The 20,417-nt window shown below is 45.4% G+C and overlaps 1 protein-coding gene across 2 annotated transcripts; it reads right to left on the bottom strand.

The window, feature by feature from the left end:
• Positions 1 to 471: 471 nt before the first annotated feature.
• LOC6531272 lies at positions 472 to 18,209 on the bottom strand. 2 transcript variants are annotated; one of them, XM_039372014.1, is made up of 8 exons: positions 17,444 to 18,209; positions 12,623 to 12,701; positions 5,693 to 5,778; positions 5,323 to 5,586; positions 2,007 to 2,589; positions 1,293 to 1,538; positions 970 to 1,159; positions 472 to 901 (listed from the first exon to the last, which is right to left on the bottom strand). In XM_039372014.1, the coding sequence occupies exons 2-7, from the start codon at positions 12,675 to 12,677 to the stop codon at positions 999 to 1,001; spliced, it is 1,395 nt and encodes a 464-aa protein (XP_039227948.1). In that variant the 5' UTR covers positions 12,678 to 12,701; positions 17,444 to 18,209; the 3' UTR covers positions 472 to 901; positions 970 to 998. The 2 variants fall into 2 exon arrangements, with proteins under 2 accessions (XP_039227948.1, XP_002092081.2); XM_002092045.3 differs by having other exon boundaries at positions 1,003 to 1,159; positions 17,444 to 18,208.
• Between the last annotated feature and the right edge of the window lie 2,208 nt (positions 18,210 to 20,417).

Here is a 20,417-nt window from a genome sequence, read left to right as displayed (position 1 = left end):
TCTGATCGGGGGTTCTACCTCAACTGTATGTACTTCTACATCCTTCTACTGTCTTTGGCTGTTAAAATACGTTAAAATTATTGTATTATCTCATTAATTTAGTAGTTTCGTTTGGTTTAATCTTAAGTTTATGTAGATTTAAGTACACACATATTTATATATTTGTATATTTGCTTGTATACGTGTTCGTATGTATTGTATATATATCTTTTGTGGTACTCGTGTTCGGTATCTGCATTCGCATTCGCATTCGCATTCGTATTGTGTGTATATTTATTTAAAGTAATTTTTTTAAAGTAATTGCGTTTACATTTATTCTATTGAAGTTTTCTCTCTTTTTTTTTTAATTTGACACTAAGTTTAGGTTTCAATTTTGTTAAGGGTTTTTAACTCTGTTCCAGTAGAACATTGCCATCGAACATTTCGATTTTCGTTTGCCTAGGCTTGCATCTGTGGAAATAAAACATCGCATTGCAAATAGACGCTCCGTTTATTCTCTGTAAAAAATAAAATCGTGTAGCACGAGCTCGAGATTCGCTCGGGTTAAGTTCACAGTTAGTCCCTAAAGATCGGTATCGGTAACGATATATACTATATAGCCTTACTACTGGGGGGAGTTGGGGGGAGGGTGTAGAAGTGCGAGTACGCATCAACTACGCAAACATCGCCTAGAAATATTCGCTAAATATTCGCTCCTCGAGACTCTCGCTGATCCTCCCAATGGGTGAGGCGAAGGGGGGGCAGGTGGTATTCGGTCAGATTGGTCTATCTGGGCAGCCGCAGGTGGAGCAGCTCACTGGGTTAGACGCCCTGGGCGAGGCTCTCCTTGGACAGCGCCAGGATTGGCTGCTCCACCGCCCGGTGCGGTATGATGAACGGCGAGGCCAGCATCTGCAAGGGTCTACAAAATGGAAAACATAGTCATTAAGTTCCCTCATCCCCCGGATTAATCCATTTAAATCGGAGTACGTGGGGTGGCTCGTTTCCGTGCGGGCAACTCACTCAGCGAAACTGGTGGCCGTCACCATCGGCTGGCGGACCGAGTGCAGCGCCTGCGAGTTCTTGGCCCTGGCCAGCAGGCTCATCACCGTGCGCTTGGTGGGATTCATTCCGGAGCGGGGAACACCCAGCAGAGGACGCTTCCTTCCCAGGCCGCCACCTGGTGCACAGAGAGAAAATGATGCCAAGATGTACTCCAATATATGCTTACTATCATTAAATACATTTTTCTTTCTTTTCTTTTCATCAGTGTAGCAACTAAGACTGACTGCGGACAGCAGGCTGAGGCTCACCTATGTTGATGGTCTTGACGTTGCGCAGAGCGGGATGCAGGAGTGCGGTGCCCGGTGGCTCCAGCAGCGTGAGCGTCGATCCGGATGACTCCCCGTCGCCGGGCAACTGAAGGGCGGCGGCACCCGCCTGGGTGGTGGGCAGCCCGGCCATTGTGGCCCCCACTCCGGTGGCCGGCTTTAGGAGTCCTCCGATTCCTGCGGCTGTCAGCTGATGCTGGAGTGCCACTGCCATGGCCGTGGTGTGCACTGCAGGAGATTCAAAGGCGCACAAAGAAGGAGAACCGAATGAGTGGCAGCTGGAGGATTGCTTTGCAAATGGTGTAGCGACAAAGGTTGGACTTTGGTAGCCGAAGCCTTCAATGCACTTTCAGATTAATTAGTCTGGAAAAACTAGTCTTTAACCAATTTTTTTTAAGATCTGTCCCAATTTAAACATAAACATAAAAACTTAAAACCACATAAAGAAGCTACTAGGAGCTACTGAAATGTTGTTTAAATTTCTAAACTCTATACATAGTCTATATGTTCTAATGTAAACTCCTTTACAAAATCCTGTGTATCCTGTGAAAGTGTGCCTAAGCTTGAAAATTAACTTGACTTTCGACTTGCGACTACCGACTGGAGCTGGATTACGTTCATTGGCCCACTCATGCACTGCATCAATGGCAGCCGTAAATTCCAATTAAAAGTCGAGCTCAGCCGGAGTACACTTACGTGCCGCCGCCGTCGCCGGAGTCGCCTGTCCGGAGAGATGCTCCCCGCAGGCAGCCGCTGCGGCACTGGCTCCACCGTGGGCCTGCTGCAGGAGCTGATGGAAGTGCGCCTGGTGGCTGTGGTGGTGCTGGACCTGCTGCTGCTGCTGCTGTTGCTGTTGCTGTTGCTGCTGGTTTCCGTGGGCGTGTGCTGGGTGCAGGTGGGCGTGGTGCTGTTGGTGCTGCTGGTGGTGCTGGTGCGGATGCGGATGCTCGGAGCTGGTGGTGCTGATGGTCGTGATGCCACTGATGCCCAGACTGGCGCAGCTGGACGAGCAGTCAAGCTTGTCGACTGCCGACAGGCACTCCATGCCGCTGGCGTCGTCCGATTTGTCATCGTTGGACGTGTCCATGTCGGCCAGTCCGCCGCCCAGGCCACGCCCACTGGCCCCGTTCGAGGAGCAGTTGGTGGCACCGCCCACCTGGCTGCCGCTGTTGATGGTGGGACTATGCGAGTCCTCCAGCGAGTGGGCGCCCAGTGCGGGCGTGGACGTCAGCGCCTGCATCTCCCACATCTGCTCCTGGCGGATGTCATCGTGGTAGTCCTGCGGGCAAGAGATGAGTGATTCAGTGATGGCACTGGCAACACATAGAGCTCTTCCCATGAGCTATACAGATGACATGATGCTGAATAATATGTTTCCTAATAGGGTTTTCAACAACAATGTAGAATGTGGTGTACTTCAATCAAGTGGGGCATTACATTCGGAGTGGTATTCGCGTTAAAGTACGAACTTTTGCGTTTTATCTCGCCGGAGATATATAAACTTTCGGTTTGTGGCGCCGCCACCTTGCCACCTTGCCACGTAATGCAGTTGTGCGGCAAGAAGATACTGTCCAGCGTCCATCACTGGCGGGGATTAGTTGTGGAACACCACAGGAACACCTCAGTCGAGCAATTAAATTTAATTCACGTTTCCCTGGCGGCCGTCGCTGGCAATAAATGCGAATTTTATTGGATGTCAATTAAAAGTTTGTGCGCAGCCACGTTTCATGTGTCACCGGCGGAGCACCCTTTGAGTAGGAATCCATTCCTGCCCCAGGACACTCACATATGTATGTATGTGTGTACATACATATGCGCGATGTGTATCTGAGTATCTGTGAGTGCTTAATGCAATTATGTGGGTGGCAATGGAGTGGGCGTGGATGTGGGAGTTGCTGTGGGAACGACTGTGGGAGTGACTGTGGGTTTTGGGTGGCGATGGATACACGCACGCAGGAAACTCCAGGACGTTGGATACACATTTCATCAACCCCATTAACCAACTAACTCGTTTATGAATATATATCTCTGAATTTGCAAAACATATGTGTTTCCTACACTTTTACTACCTCTACTACTGTCACACAAGTGCTCCATTTTATGGCACTCGCTGGCGAACATAAATCGAGATTGCAGATGCCATAAACAATTTCCCGCCAGGTGGGTGAGTCTTAAATATGTCGCAGATGAGATTCGCAGAGACTCTTCCTGGCAAAAGAATGGGGAAAAAATGACACACACACACACACACACTCCAGGTAACCCCAGCAATTTATCTAAATTGAAACAGTTTCTACTTTCATCGCCTTTGTCTCTGCGTTGTGTGTTGGGGATATCATATAATTTCTATGCAAATTTTCGTCGTGTGTAATCAGATCGGAATAACTCAGGGGAAAAAGTCTGTGTGCCAGCGGCCAGGAGGGAGTTTCAATGTTGTCAGCATCTGCCAGTCAAAGGTCGGCCAGGATGTCAATATATATTGGATTACCCGACCCCCATCCTTCCATCCTTATGCCCAAGCGCATCCTCTCCAGCTTAAGCTGGCCATAATGTGGAAATGTGAAAAGACTTCAGAACTCTGACGGTTAGGTGGTAGGTGAGAATTGAATTTTGTGGAAAATTATAGATCAAAGCCCGGCTCTGGTCCCAAGGTGTAATTTGCAATAAGCTGGATATATGGCGCTCATTTGTAATTCTCTGGGATCCAACAACTGCTCCAGTACACAGTATACTTTCTATATGTATGGCTACCCCCGGATAGATGGCCCCGGCATGCCGTTTAAATTGCTCCATGTCCACTCCCCACATTTCTGGCTGCAACTTAACGGAGATGTATAAATAAAGTATGCCGGCGCCGGGCAAGTGAGGATGATGCCCAGGACGTGCTGCCTCCAGGACTGCTCACAATCTGCCTGCGTCCTCGTCTGCAGACAGCAGATAGTAAACGCTCAACGTTTGTGTCTCTCATGGAGAAGGGGCAAGGAACACACACACACACTCGTTGCCTCCGGAAGATGGCAATGGCGTTGGCCATGGCGATGGCGATGTGGCGATGGCGATGTGGCGATGGCGAAGTGGCGATGGCGATGGCGTGTCGAGCGCCGCACAATGGCCAAGAGGAAGATGCAAGCCAAGTTCGCTTGGTTCGCAGCCAAAAGGAGTGGGCCAAGTGGGATGATGGGGGCGGCACCATTCGAGTGCCGTGGGGTGGTAAATGTAATTACAGCACAATGCAATTTAGTCAGCGAGCACGGGGCGCTGGAGCAGGAAACCCGCTGCATGCCACGCGAACACTGGCAACACGGAAGCCGAAGTCGATAACGAGCACATCCTTGGAGCAGTTGTAGCTGTGGAGCAGTTCGAGGAGCAAGAGCTCCGGCTACAGTACTCTTGAACTACACTTCCAAAACTATTCGCCATGACTTTCGCAAATTTGACTTTAATTAAAGTCGTCAGCGAGTTCGGAAACTTTCATCAAAACAGCGCAGTTTTCTAAAGTTAAAACGCAATTGGCCCCAAAACATGACATTCTGGAAAAGTGGAGAGGAGGGAACACACTCGCTTGATAAGTGGGTTTTAATCAAAAGAGATTGCAAGCCCTTCAATTAATAATTACATTTTGTTTAATTTAAAATTAGCATTTTCTTAAAATCTAAAAGTAGCACCAACGTTTTTCCCTAAGGCTTAGGTATTATAAAGGGACTTTGGTGTTCAGCAGGAACCAGCAATCAGTCTATAAATAATATTAATCGCCGCACAAAATGAAATGTCTACCCATTCGGTTGATTGTCTTTAAAATGCTCCAAATGCCTTTCCAAATTGAAGTACACATTTTGGCCAAGTGCACTCGACGCGGTCATAACTTTAAGTCCCTTGTTCGGGCCAACTTTAAGATGCTCATTTGCCTGCCCATGGCGCGGGCGAAACTTAAATCATTAATGGGTATTAAACACAAACAATGCCGCGGGAGTTGCCCCACCCAAAAAGATGCAGAGATGCCATCCAAACTCACCGGAACCAGAAAGCGGCGCACTTCCGCCAGCGCATAGGCTATCCGGGCATGTGCCTCCGCCGGAGCGGCGAAGGTCGAGATCTCGACGTGCAGGTCCTCGAAGAGGTGGGCGTAGCGACTGTCCCCGCTGCCACGCAGCTCCTCCTCCTTCCGCCGGTCCCGCATCGATCCGCGTCCCAGTACGGCCATCTTGCACATGGTGTCCTCCTGCAGGCGCTTCATCGAGTTGCCCTTGGGTCCGAGCAGCTTGCCCACGAAATTGAACTGTTGTGTGGCGGCGGCACAAAGGGAAATGCAATGAAAATGTTTACCCTCCGTTAACTGGTTTCCATTCCACCACTGCTGCTCCGCCTTTGCTCCATCTACATACCTTTGGGTGATCCCGCACAGGAACGGCCACTTTGACGGCCACCTTCACCGGCTTGTCGCGTGTTATGTCCAGCATTTTAAGTTTCTCTGCGGGATGGGAAACAGGAAAATGCATTCAGCTTAATGTGCGTGTAATTAAACGTGTAATTCTCCTTTATGCGAAGGCACTTTATGCGGTTCGAATGGATGGATAGTGGATAACGAGTTGAATATTTAATGGGATACTCCAAGGCCTCATATTTCGGCAACTAATTCCTTACGTCCGTAACAATTACAGTAATTAATGAAAACAGGTCTGTTATATACGGGTATATATTCTATCTGTATCAAATTCTGGTAGTAATAAATCCTTTTCATAAATTAAGCACATTAAATGATTTAATGGGCAACGTCAATCTTTACTACTGTGACATAGAGTAAATAGTGAAAACTGGTAAAATTTATATTAAATTTGTTAGCTAATACCCAACGGTAAAGCAACTAATTAAGTCGCATAGCATAAAGTTTGGCGAGCAGTAATTAAATAAATGAAGAGTTCGTTATTTTGACGAGCGAGAGCCGAAAGTATTAAGTATCCTCCTTATATAATTTAATACTTTAGTGCAGAAAAGGAAAAATGAAATGCAAGTAAAGGAAATAAATAGTTTTTCAAGTGCAATCATCAACTTGATACTTTCGCTTAGATTGCTGTTTTTTAACTCAATGTTAAAGTGTATCTAAATAGAACAAATATGTAAAACATTCGTTTTGGCACTTAAACTCTTTAAAGCTACATTAAATTATTCCCATTTAATTGAATTAAACTTTAATGATAATAAAAACATGAAAATAACGCATGGAATGCAACTTATAGATGGGCGTGCATTTTAATAAATCATAAAGTCAAAACTGTCAGAAGAACCATATCATTATTCCATTTGCGAATTGAACAAGGACCCTTATAAATGCTTGTATGATTGATTGGATTTATGCATTTTGTTTTCTCGATTTAGGTGTTGTACTAAGTGAAAACAAACAGTGAAATGATAATTGTATTCACATTCGAAAAACACCATTCCATTTCACACTCAATGTTATTTACATGATGATTCAGCGAGAGTTAATTTAATTGCGATATTACGCCTCTGGAAATTGTGTGTAGAAATTCAAGATTGTTCCATTCATTTTGTGAGTGCTGCCGAGTGAATAAATGTCTTCATTGCGCACTATTCACACCACCACTACCACCACCAGTCGCCCTCATAAGTATGCTACAGTCGCAGAGTTCATCGGATTATCTCGAGCTGACTTGTGTCACCTGCCCACACATCCGCATCCACATCCGCATCTTGGCATCCCCCATACGTATGTATGTAGTATCTCCGATCTGGTATCTGTGTCCCTGTATCTTCAGCTGCCCGCAGCAGAAGCTGCGACATTTGTAAACATTCGGCGGAGCCTTAAAGACAGCCATGGATGCGAGTCCTTTCTACTTGCCACTCCGCCTCTCTTTCCTTTGTAGCTCTCTCTCTCTCTCTCTCTCAGTTTCGGCTGTTTGTAACTAATTAAGCAAAATGCTTCTGCACACACACACACTAACACTTGCACACAAACATATACAAAACCGAAAATAAGTAGGGGTGGAGCGGGGCGGAGGGGGCAGGTTGGATAAATCTGTTGACAGGCCCAAACATGAAAACATTTTTGTTTGCTCTTCAGCTCGGGCTCAAGTCCTGGCAAGGACTCACGGGGACACACAAACACAAGCACCCAGCTTGAAGAGGGGGGAAGGGGTAAGGAGAGAGAACACACACACTAGCCCACACCTTGGCGCACTCACACACACACACTCAGAGGCATCGTCACTCATTAGCAGGCGAAATGGCTTTCTTAACACCTTTTGTCGTTGCCTTTTGCACGGAATGCAACATTTGCCTGCAACAGAGCTGTCACATCGGCTGCTTTATAGCTAAATGGTCGGCCATTGACCGATGCGTTTTGGGCGGAAAATCAGGAAAAGCTGTTCGACAAAAACATGTTTTTCCTTGGTGTGAGTCTGGCTCTTTAACTTCTTTAAAGTGAAGTCACAGCCAAAAGCGCAACAGTTTTGTGCAGCTAACAATCACGACTAACAATCCGTAACATATTTGGCTTGATTTTTGAAAATTTAATTTTTGTCAACTTCTTGCATTTTTGATAAGGGGTAACATCATAATTTTTTGCAAAAAAAATGCAAAATTTGAAAATATAAATATTACATTTTCCTAAATGCAATTAATTTGCATATTTTGTCGGGAGTTTAGCGATGTATTACATTCCACTTTTGGTCAACAACTTTTTGGTGTACGCCGAATAAATTATTAATTTTTGAAGTAAAATCAGAATTAAATCATAATATTAGCAAAATTTTGATTTTAGATTGGGTTTTTGAGGTGTTGGTGAGCTTAAACAGGACGTATAACCAGAAGAACGCCTGTCTTGTGCACCTAACAACAAAAACTAACAAACTGTGTCTTTCTATGGGTGATCTGAAAATTTAAAATTTGGTCAAATTTTTGCATTTGTGATAAGGGGTACCATCAAAATTTTTTTTTCGAAAAATGACAAAAATTTTAAGTTTCGAGTTATGACCACCATTCGATTCAAAATTTCGCGACGAGTCTAACGAGGTATGACTTTCCATATTTGAAAATATATTTATTTAGCTGTATATCATATTTTTATTTAGCTGTAAATCATTTAGGCCAAGACTCATGGCCAAATGAGCGCTTCTTTTGTGCAGCTGACAACCAAAGCTATCGATTGAGTATCAAGTATTCTAATCATTCTCCCATTAGTGGATGCCCTTTCTCTGGGTAGTCTGCAGTTGACATCACTGGGCCACCGCTTCTTTCTTACCTGCTTAACGCCCACTTGCGCCCCACTACCGCCCACCACCCACCCACTACCACCCACCGCCCAGCTCCTTGCAGACGGCCTTTCTGTCGCTACGGCTGCTGCTTGTCAGTGGCAGCAACATGCATAAGTAGCTGGCAGTTGTCAGCGGAGAGCACTCTGATGGGCTTCAGGTGGGCCAGTTGGAACAGGTGGGTCAGGTGGGCCAGGTGGGCGATGGGTGGTACTATTTCAGACGGAGGCTGCAATGCAAGTAGGTGAAAAGCGTAGGATCTGTGTTAATTGTTTGGCATTGGCGAACGGCGGACCTGCCGTCATAATATTTATGCTGGCTCAAATACAAAGCATGCTCCCCGTCCCTTGGGAAATCAGTATTCATGCTTCGTCTTGATTAATTACGCTCATCAGTCCGAGGTGGAATATCCTAAAAGGATATCCGTGTTCTCCTTCTGCCCGCTTGTCCCACAGAAATTAGATTCATTTCCATTACGTTCGGCATTGTTTGCAATGCTCACTGGAGAGCACTGGTACGTAAGGCCACGAAAGTTGTATTGTGTTGTTTTCCCTCGGCACGGACTTTTCAATTAACGCCATTTCGCCGGCAATTAGGTTCGGATGACATAACTTTTTACTCACGGCCGTATTTAAAGTAATCTATGCATATTTGTTTTAATTAAACGATATTTTCACAATTGTCGCACGGATCGATTCATTTGCGGGCAGCGGCGTACAAATACCTTTCCTTTGTCCGTCTTGCATTTAAAGCGCCATTAATTGCCCTTTTGCACAATGATTATGTAAATTTATTGATTTACCTGCGCTGCTCGAAAAAGCAATAATAGTAATAATTACTTTTGCGCTCGCAGCCATGACAATAATTATTTCATCCGCCCGCATCGCACATTGCGAAACTTTCTCCACAGTTTTGTGCCCACTTTCCAGTTCAATTTGGCAGTGCTTCGGTTCTGGCCAGGTCTGCTTCTGGCCGCCGCCTAATCTCCACTAATTTATGGCCAGCACGGCCATTAACGTAATTAGGTATGCATTTCAGGCCACCAGGTGGCGTTGCCCACAAGGATTTGGCCGCGCGAGAGTGCAGCGGGTGTCCTGGCAGCGTTCCACATCCCGAGCAGGAGGTGGTGGTGGAAATGGGTGGACCACTACTAAGCCAGCACTTTACTAAACGCTTCAAACGATGTAAATCAGATTTAAATATCAACTTTGCCGCACAGTCACAGACTGCAGACTTTAGATGTTAGACGAGGTTAGAAACTAGCATTTGCCGCTTGTTTCCTTGGCTTTTCCGCCGACGCGAATCCCTTGGGGCAGGTTGCTAAACATTTGCTCAGTCACTGCAATTGTTTCCGTTGCCACTTTCTGTTGCTTACGAGTGAGTAGTATTCCCTGTGTATTTTGTTTGCCGCCCATGCGCTGCCATATTTTCCACATTTTCCTCTTTTGCGAGCCGCCTTTCCGTGCGGCCTTTCCGGGTCATTTGCTCGTCCGGAAAAGCGGAAAACACTGTGCTGCTGGCCTGTCCTGCTGCCTACTCCGCTGTCGCAGTCCGTAGTCTGCAGTCCTCAGTCCGTAGTGCGGAGTCCTTCATCCGTGTCCCTTGTTTTCCAGAGTTGCTGCCCTGGGGCCAGGCACTTCAGCCAGCAAACCCCCCAACCACCAATCCCTGACCCAAGGAAAATGCCTGGAAAAACCCTCTTCAGAGCGATGACGTTGTCTTGGGCATGATATATAACCCTTTTGCTGCCCCGACCTCTGGCACCTGCCTACCTGCCTCCCTGCACGGTGAGAAAGCAAATCTAACCATCTCACGGATGCCACCTAACTTCTGAGACAGTCAGCTGAGAAGTCAGCTGAGATTTTAAACGAAAAGTTTTGCGTTCATTAGGTATGACATTATAAACTCATGGCATTTCGGCTGACTCCCTTCAAAAGTTTTGGGACTGATCGAAAAACAGCAGATAATAAGGAATGCCAGGATGCGAAAATATATCCATCTTATACTTGTAAAATTTATACATTCCAATAGATTTTATCAAGACGCCGAAATGAAATTCTTTGGTTTAATAGGTCTCAAGCAAATAAATAATTTTATATATATATGAAATAATAATTCGAAATAAGCCTCTTGTCTGTGGACAACGAAAGCTTAAAAACAATCAAATATTTATAGATAAATGCGCCATAAAATCGGGCAGTTTTGCTGCGTGTGGCCTTGGGCAAAGGTCATATGGGGGAGTCAAGTGTATGAATGTTTATGCGCAAATTATTCAATTTCGAAGAGGAGAGATTTTCACAGCCCTCTTTGACCGTTGGCCATTTCAATATGGCCCAAAGGAGCTGCCAGTTTAATCAACATTTCGTCAGTGTTAATGTCCCTGGCAATCGTCCTCGGCTCGTGGCCGAACCATTGATGGACCATTTAAGCGATTTTCGACAGGACACCAGAACAGGATACCTTCTTCGCGTCTCTCCGCGCCACTTCAATCCTCTGCTCCGGAGTCTCCCCGTTGGTTTAACATTTCCCCGGGGACGGATTACCACGGAATGCGTCTCGTTAGCCGAAACAAAAGTAAAAATAATCATAAAAAGGAAACAAGAGTCGGCGGCAGGACGAAAAAAAAGTTAACTTCTGCCCAGAAGCTTACATGTTCTGTGGAGGGGGAAGGGGAGGGAGAGGGGGCGGGGGTTGCCCTAAACATCCTTTCTCTGCTTGTTTATCGTCTCACCCCCCTTCCTGCTCGAGCTCGTTTCGCTTTTCCTCCCCGGCGACAATCTGTAATCCAATGGAGCCATTTTTTTCAGTTTTCCTTTTTTGTTTAAATTTCCAGTATTGCTGGGATTAGACTCAAAAGCGGGCGCTACAGAAGTCAGCAGCTTTGATGGATATATCGTCTCGTTTTCCTCTTTCCTTCCATGTGTTTCTTGTTTTTTTATTTCTTTTGCTGTTTTTTTAGATTTCTTTGTATTATTTTCCCTCAAAGCTGAGCTCGTCTTGTGCCCTGATTGAATAGCGAATTTTAAGTTCAAATGAAAGGCAAGGACGACGGCAAATAGTTTTGTTTTTTCGCTCATGACGCAATCGACTGCTGTGTGTTTATGATTAAATTTACCACCAGCCAGCAAAGCGTTTCGCTATCGGTATCAGCCAGTGTGACGACGACAGTTTTTACGACGGATGCCAGGATGCCGGGATGCTGGGATACGGGGATACGGGGATACTAGGATGCCCGCTCGCTTTTATGTCCTTCCTTAACTTTTGCGTAAACAAGTCGAAAGTCGAAAAGGTGGAATAGCAGAAAAAATTCACATTTCCCCCATCCATCCAGCCAAGCGGAGCCGGGAAACTCAGTGTGCGGGCTTTTCTAAACGCCCACAGAGCATATATGATGGTGGGTGGGTGTGTGGGTTGATGTTGGTGGTGGCTTCTCCGGTCTGTTTGTCTTTCCTTCGGATTCGATTCCAAACTATGCTGGGATCTACATACACTGCCCTTCGGAACTATCAGACGGCCAAGTGGAAGTGGGGAGACTCGCACATTCGGTGGAGTAAAAAACGAATAGATTCAATCGTTTTATCACAGCTTGATTCAGCCGATAAGCTGCTTGACTGACTACTCAAGGAATTGGACAAACCTGTTTTCCATAAAGAATATTGATAGTGCCACCCTATATAGTATATTATGGATATTGCCATTTTCAAACAGTTTCTGTAACTTCTTTAGCACAATATTCAAATGAATCTAAGGCTCACTCAAAAATACAAATAATAATACTTTTCTATATAAAGTGTTGTTGTTTGTGGAACATATTTACAAGATTAAATTTCGAGATAAGTCAGCAAAATGTCACATTCATTTATCAACCAGGTATTCTGGTAAGCCAACCCATCTTGTAGGCAAAATTGAAGATTTGCTCTGCCAGCACTCTGCACCGAATCTAATAAACCCCCAAATTCGAACCGCACTGTATGCCCCAGACAATTTGTGTCATCGACTGTGGCAAATTCTCGGCATTTGCCGGCAATTATATAATCCACATACCTGAACCTTTCAGGGACCTTTCCTCCAGCGCACTTAAGCCAGCTTTAGTTTCCATCCTTTGTTGCTTTCCTTGCGGTGGCTGCAAAGTGAAAGAATGTGAATAATCTATATGAGCATGTAATAATAGTTTGAGGCCAAAGGGATTTGGTCCCTTTCAAGTTTTCAGCTAAGCCAACCCCTGGCATCCCCCCTTCCCCCCTGATCGGCCAACATTTTGCTGTAAGCCCGTGTAAAAAGCTTAAGGAAAACTTTGGAAAATTTTTATCATAATGCAGCTGACAAAAACGCCCCAACATGGTAAATACTTAAGAAACTTGTGGGTGGGTGGGTTGGTTGATGGGTGGTAAGTGGTAAGTGGTAGCTGGTGGGTGACACGGGTTGTGGGTGTGAGGGGGAAAATTTGGTTTCAAATCTGTGGATAAGTTCCATAATGAAATAAGCCCGGGCAAAGTTGGTAGCGACTCCTACGCATATCCCCAAAAGACAATCGAAAGTTTTTCTAACCCCGTAGAGTGAACTTTGCCGAATCTTTATGAATATTGATTGCAGCTGCCGGTGATCTCTGGACGCCCTCCTTTCCCCCATCTAGCCCTATGTTTGAGGATTGGGTTTCAGTGGCGTTAGAGATTGACTCTCATAACGTGTCCCCCATCCATTCATCCATCCATCCAGCCATCCAGCCATCCAGCCATCCAACCATTCATCCATCTGTGGAAACCAAACATTTGCCCCACTTGGAGTGTCAAGTATCGGTTTCCCCAGTCAGCAAATATGTATGACTGACACAGGGAGAGGGTCCTGGTCCTGGTCCTACTCGAAAGTAAAATCGCAATTCAACTCATATCATTCCATTTCCAGATGAGAGGTACGCCGATGCAGATGTACACTTGTGCATCCATGGAAGCGTAATAGGTGACCCCGATTGCGCTCCGTGTACCAGGGTATAATTGGCCAGTGCGCCCCATTAAGTTCTGGATAGGATGCCATCCAAGATTCAGTACCGCCACCCTCGGAGCATAAAATCATAGAACCGAAAGAATCGTATAATTTTCATGGCCATAAAACACTCAGTCACGCTGCTTAATTGCCTTGCAGAATGATTTGAACTATTTGTGTTTATATCGCGATATTCGCAGCGTTCTCGACAATTTGAAATTAAAGCCAGTCTACCTGGAAAATTGATGAACGCTCGATAACGAGCGGAAGTGGGCTAAAGTTCTTAAAATTAATGACAGTTCAAGCGCCCAAAAATCTCAAAATCTCCGCCAATGTTTGTGTTTGAGTCCTTTTTCAGTTGCCGCTGTATCCTTTGCCCTGCTTTCCTTTGAGCTCCTTTCTTTTTCCACCGTTTTCGCAACTAAGTTTGACGGATTTGTGCGCAGTTTCAGATTAATGCTGCGATTATTGTTTACCGTCGGAATTACGCACAGTGGGTCGTCGTGATAAAGTTTGTTCTCTGGTCAGTAAATGTTATTCTTCAGTCGTTGGGACTAAAAAAATACTCAAACTGGCTTTAAAGTAAAGTGGAGATGCATTGCTTTTATGACAAAATTGCTCGTTGAACACGGAAAAAGTGCAATTATGATGGGGCTAGTGCTAAGTTCCTGGTGTATAAAGCATTATTCACACCTGTGCTTGGTGCAGCTACCATCACCAACCTACTCCACTTTTCCGGCCCTTTTTCCACTGTGCCAGGACAACGACGGCCGCGCGTTCCTTATGCAAAATTTAACCCAGTGTAGAGTAGGTCGGCTCACTCAGTCGGTGGATGGGTGAGGTGGGTGAGCTGGGTCTCCGGATCGGTGGGTTTGCTTTATTCATCCCGCTCCTCGGGCTCCGGTCTCCGGTCTCTCCTGCCCCCTCCCCCTTATGGCACCCCTCTCGCTCCCACTCGTTTGTCTTTGTGCAGCTCGGCACGCACGATTTAAGGATAACGAGGATGGAATGCAGGAAGCGAGGCAAATATTTACACAGTTGGATGATTTAGATAAAGAAGACATGAACATGAACCATAAAGCGAACGAAGAAGGCGACAGTGACTGGAAAAGGGAAAAGGAATGGGAAAACCCCAGGACATTGTGGAAACTGGGGCGGACATGGCGAAGGGGAGGGGGATAGAGAAATTCGAATACAATGAAGGGGATTTCGGCGACGGTCGTGATTGCCAAGTGCCATTCCGTGGAACAAGGAATATTAATCCAAATTAATGGCGTTATCCTGCCGGAAGTGGCGCCTTCATTCTCCCCCCGCAAATAAAAAAATTACACAATTGCCAAACAGCTGCAACTGAAGACAATTAAGTTACCAAACAGTGTGCCTTTGATTTAAAGGCCGATCCGGCGCATTCTGCCGTCTGCATTCGGTATGCAGAGCAATGCACACCTGGATAATTTATTCAAGCGAATATTGCAGTCACAGTAACATCAGAAAAATGAAAAATGAAAACCAAATGGAAATGCAAATACACACAACACAAACACAAACTCGCACATGCATGCAATGGGTGGAAAACTCCATATACCCCAACTGTACCATGGTACCATGTGCCATGTACCATATTTCCATACACCCACTAGACCACCAGTCCACCAGTCCACCAGCCACCGCATCCAGCAGCTCTTTCGTCCTGCAGCCATTGCTCATCCTGCGAAACGGGCCCACTTGAATTTTGTATCTGTGTATCTATGTATCTGTGTATCTGCATTTCAACAGCTACGTGTCAAATCCGTCTAAAAGCCGAAGGGCTCGCATCTGCATGTAAATGAATGTGTAACATATTTCATCAGATTCGCACAACATTTGAATTATTTGGGCATTGTGTCAACATTCCGTATCCCATAAATCCCAAAACAGCCGATGCATAGATGATTGAGTGCAGAAGCGCCATCAACCTTTCATCTTTCTTGCAAAGCCCTGCTTGGTTTATTTGCTTGCTTCGCATTTATTTGACCACTCGGTCAATATGAGAGTCCAAAAATGAAATATTCAAAATGCCTCGGCGAACGGAGCACCCACTTAAAACACAGAACGCAACCCACCAATTCACCAACACACCAACACACCAATTCACCAACCCACCAATTCAACAATCCACCAGCCGACGAGCCACCCCTTTGAAACGTGTTTGCTTCCTAAATGCTAGAGGAATTCCTGACCGGAAATTGTTTCACAAGCGTTGGCCAATTAATTTCAAAAAATAATGGAACCATTTTTTTCATCTCTCCAGCACTGAAAGAATGAATTTCCCCTTTTTCAAGCGGTGGTCTCTAAAAAACTTGCCTAAGATGCAACATTGTACTATTCTAGCCATACTTTTCAGGCTTCAAAAGCTCAAAGGTAACATAGACAAGAACCATGGAGTTATTAATAATCAATTTACGTTTAATCCCATTAATTTATGATACTGCTGTCATTATAAATAATGGCACATAAATTATAAATGAAAATGTATATTGCAGTTTGCGGCATAAATTGTAGTAATAATAGATAATAGATAATAATAGTACCAAATGAACTTTAGATTTTCTGTCAGTGCAGGAAAGTATAGAAATGTTGTTTCACCTAAAATAACCAAGAAGAGTGAAAATGGCAGGAATTTGTTTATTTAATCGACTGCGGGAAATACTCAATCAGGAGCACCGAGCTCGGAACTGATTTGCTACAAAGTCCATGGACTGTGGACCATGGAACATGTCCATGTGCCGTCCAAAATCGGCAGATAGCCATTAAAGTGTCGTTGATTAATCGATGTGGCTATCAAAGCCGCATAATCGGATATCCCGCAGCAGTGCATCGTGGCGCCAATGCATTTCACAAAATTGATTTATGTGGGTGTGCATTTTAAATCGGCCAAAGTTGCAACATTACGCTATGGTTGGCTTTACCATTAATCATATACAAGCTAATCTCGTATTCATGACTTTTTCCCCCTTCTAATGAAGCACAAAATAGTTACTCTTTCTGGTCATGTCTCCTGCGGGAATTTCGGGGTCCTGACCCACGAAAGTTTGGCTTTTTAAAGCCGGGTGCAAAGCAAATTCATAGACGTGTCCTTTCAGCTAGTATGCCCAGCTAGTAGTATGCATCCCAATGTATGTAGAAATGTATAATTCAGCCGCAAAAAGTAAAACTTTTCCCTTTATTCTCGAATAAGTTGGCCGCAAACCCGAAAAGGGCAATGCCAAAGGTCCTTTCACCCTCGCAGGCATTCCTTCATAAATAATTTCATGATTCCAAATTCCATTTCCCTCTTTTTTGTGTTCAGCCAAAGCAAAGTTTTTTTTTTTTGGGGTTTTTGGGTTTGAACGCAAAGTGGGGAGCTGGGTATTCACCTACATGGGGAGCTCCCAGGCGGGGGTAGCGACTTAATAAATTAGTCTTCATCAATAATCATCTGTGTAATAATTTATCAGAATTAGTTATATATATTTTTGCCAGGTCCGAACGGAAATCACCAAATAAATGGCTTTCCACTCTGTTGGCGTTGAGAGTGAGATAAATCAAAAGCAATTACATTCATTCATTCTCGTTTATATGACTGCCACGATTCTGCCGCCCAGGATTCCATACGATTCGAGTTGCCTCGGGGGGAATTAGTCCTGTTGGTCCTGCAGATTTCGGACGACCAGGACACACTGCCCACACACTTTCGCCCACCGGCTATTTGTACTTCTGCTTTGGCAAACATACATCCAGCCATCGAGCCACTCAAGCCGCATTCCAGGTGAATAATTCAGTTACTTTGCCCGGCCGTAATTAAGTTGTAACAGGTGTGAAATCGTCCCACATTTCATACACTGCCGAACGTGAGCCAATATTTACCTAGTTAAGAAGAAATTATGCCCGGATTGGCGGAATAGCCGGAATTGCCGGAATAGCCGGGATTGGCTTGATGGTCCTTGCTTTAATATTCGGTTGCGGACGCGCACATTTGTCTCAATTTTCACAGTCACTTCAATTTTCACTTTGCCAAATGACAAATGCCCGTGAGCGCTTATTTCATTGCTTATTCATAGGCCGTAAACATTTCGCGCGGAAATTCATTGGGGCCTGATTAAAGATGCATGCCTAAGGTGCGACGCCGTGCTTCGCTTTTAATTCCGAGTCACTCGGCACCATTCCATTCGAATCTACGCGACTCGAGCTTCACCATACCACACACTTCACTCCACACTGCGCCACTGAACGCCACTGAACTCCACGAGGTAGCACCGCGTCCCGTGGCAGATAATGTCATCCGATTTCGGGCGCCCGAAACCGCAAAGGATCCAACTGAGTTCGGTTAGCCTGGCAGCCACAGAACAAAACGCCACCGGAGTGGCTAGATGTTTGGATAGCTGAATGGCTGTATGGCGACAACAAACTTTCACTGCTGGAGTTGAAGCTAAAGTGGGTGTTGGCCAATGGGGTGGCCATACACCACTTGACACAAGATAAACAATTTGTCTCTCTGGGGCAACTTGGCGCCAAACACCTGACTGTCTGTGTGTGTGTTTGTCCACTTGTCTACTAGCATTCCACCGATCTCGAGTAGTGGAACCGCATGCCGGAGTTCTCGAACCGTTCCGTTAAGAGCCCGACGCGCAACTGATGGGTCCAGAATGTGGCCAACTGGCTGGAGGCCTCTGAGTACCAAGAACTGAGAACTGAGCACTGACAACTGTGGATGCTGAATGCTGGGATACTGGGATACTGGGATGCTGATTCTGCGCAATGCCCGCAGAGGCATACTGTTTCCATACTGGGAACAGTTTGGCGAGGATGCAGGCCAAATGATGTCCTGTGCGTCGGCATATCCGTTATACTTTGAAATGCAAACGGCCATAATTACTTTCAACTCGGCTTTGCCATGCGATTAGCCAGGTGAATTGCTGAAAGCTGGCTCGGATTGGCTTTCGCCAATGTGCCGTGTGGCAGTGCAGCAAACTTGGTTGCACTCCCAGATTATTCCGGCTGGAGTGACGGCAGCCTTAAATATTAATCATCTCATTTGGGGCACAGATGCTCCCACTCTAAGCTTGAAAGATTCCACCATCTAAAGAACAAGAACGAAACACTTAAACAAATTAAAGAAACAAAAACATTCAGTTTGGATGCAATAGTGGACAGAAATATCCATGGTTTCCGCTCCACGTTTCCTAGAAATCCTCGAAAACATGGTTGAACATCAGACTTTTGCGCCGCGGGAGCGCGATGAATTTTCATGGAAAGCGAGTAGCATAACTCCCAAAAAAGAAGAAATGCTCCAACCGACCGACCACATGCAAGAATCTCATTTCGACCAAATCGATCGATCTGCGAGCGGGAAATGGGCGGTTTACATTGTGTTTCTGTGGCTGGCTTCAACTGAAGCCAAAGCAAATTTACATTCAAGTTTTCGGCAGCGTTCTCCAACCACACACACAAAAAAAAAAAACAAAACCCCAAAAAAACAGAAAAAAAACTGAATGTCAGAGAGGAAGAAGAACTGCTGGAACTACGTGGTATATGTATATCGGAGGAACCGTGGTCCTGGCCCCCGCAAATGCATCCTTGTTTATCGTGGATGGCCCCAGTGTCCTGCACCTCGTCCTGCCGCTTCCCCGTTCCCCCGTTACCAATTTAGCCGAATACAAAACGCTTTAGGGCCCTATTTGGATACCGTTCAATGCACCAGGGACCAGGGACTCGCCCCATGTATGACAAACAAACATAAACATTGTGGCCGAAACGGAGACCCAAAGTATCGCATCCTTGGTGGCGACTCTGTAGGCTATATGTATGTATGTGCCAGGATATGTTTGCGTGGCGCACTCTAATTAAAATTTGTGCCGCCGGCCCCTTCCCCTTACCCCTCCCCCCTCAGCTGCAATGCTTGCTAACTGTTTAACGAGGTTACGGCCAAAATGTGAAAAAGGACCTCCGCTTTCGTGAAAAATGTGCTGCCAAAAAAAAAAAAAATATAAAAAAAAATGCTAAACACGAACGCAAAACTAAACAATGTCCGAGGGCTTGAGAAAATTTAATAAACTCGTGCCCCCAGCGATTTGTACTCGTAATGCCTGAATGAGCTGCGAATTTGTTAAAAGCCACTGGAGGAATCAGCTAGAGGTGAGCATTCCACTGAAAAATTCATTTAATACTTGCAAATATATTCGATATAAAGGAATTTTTGGAAATACTGGTTGTACCTATAAGAGGCTTCAAAAGAGATGTAGTTTTCCACTGCCAAGTTCAAATGCACTTCTCTCTAGAATACAATTCAACAAAAGACATAACTACATGCTTCGATTTAATTATAATACATTTAATAATAAAGAAACTGCTGCGATATAAAACCAAGTTGGAGGCATCCCTAGCACAAGCCCACTTTGCTACCCATTAAAGTGCATAATTCATACCCATTACTCTGCCATCCTGGTGCATTAATTGTGCATTCCATGACGTTTAATTGCAGTTAACTGTCGGATGCTCGGCATGCGATGACATTTGTTTGATGTGCCCGGCATGCACGGAACACACATAGCAACATGGGAACATGTCCGGAGTCCGGAGTCCGGAGTCCGGGATCCGGGATCAGAATCGCTTCGAGGATAGAAGGCGAGTAGTCGGTCTAGGTCCCCTGACAAGATGCAAAGTTTTAATTGATTTCCTGGCCTGGAGAAGACCGACTCCCGAGTTCCGAGCTCCGAGTCCTGCTCTTTAGGACGACGACTATGGGACTCCGAAATGGAGACACTTTGCCAGGCCGGGCAGAAAATCATAATTCAACAAGCGAATGGGAGCGGAGCAAACATGTCGGCAGCAATTTTATGGC

Source organism: Drosophila yakuba, chromosome 2R (genome assembly GCF_016746365.2).
Source record: "Drosophila yakuba strain Tai18E2 chromosome 2R, Prin_Dyak_Tai18E2_2.1, whole genome shotgun sequence".
Lineage (NCBI taxonomy): Eukaryota > Metazoa > Arthropoda > Insecta > Diptera > Drosophilidae > Drosophila > Drosophila yakuba.
This window is presented reverse-complemented; position numbering and strand designations above follow the sequence as displayed.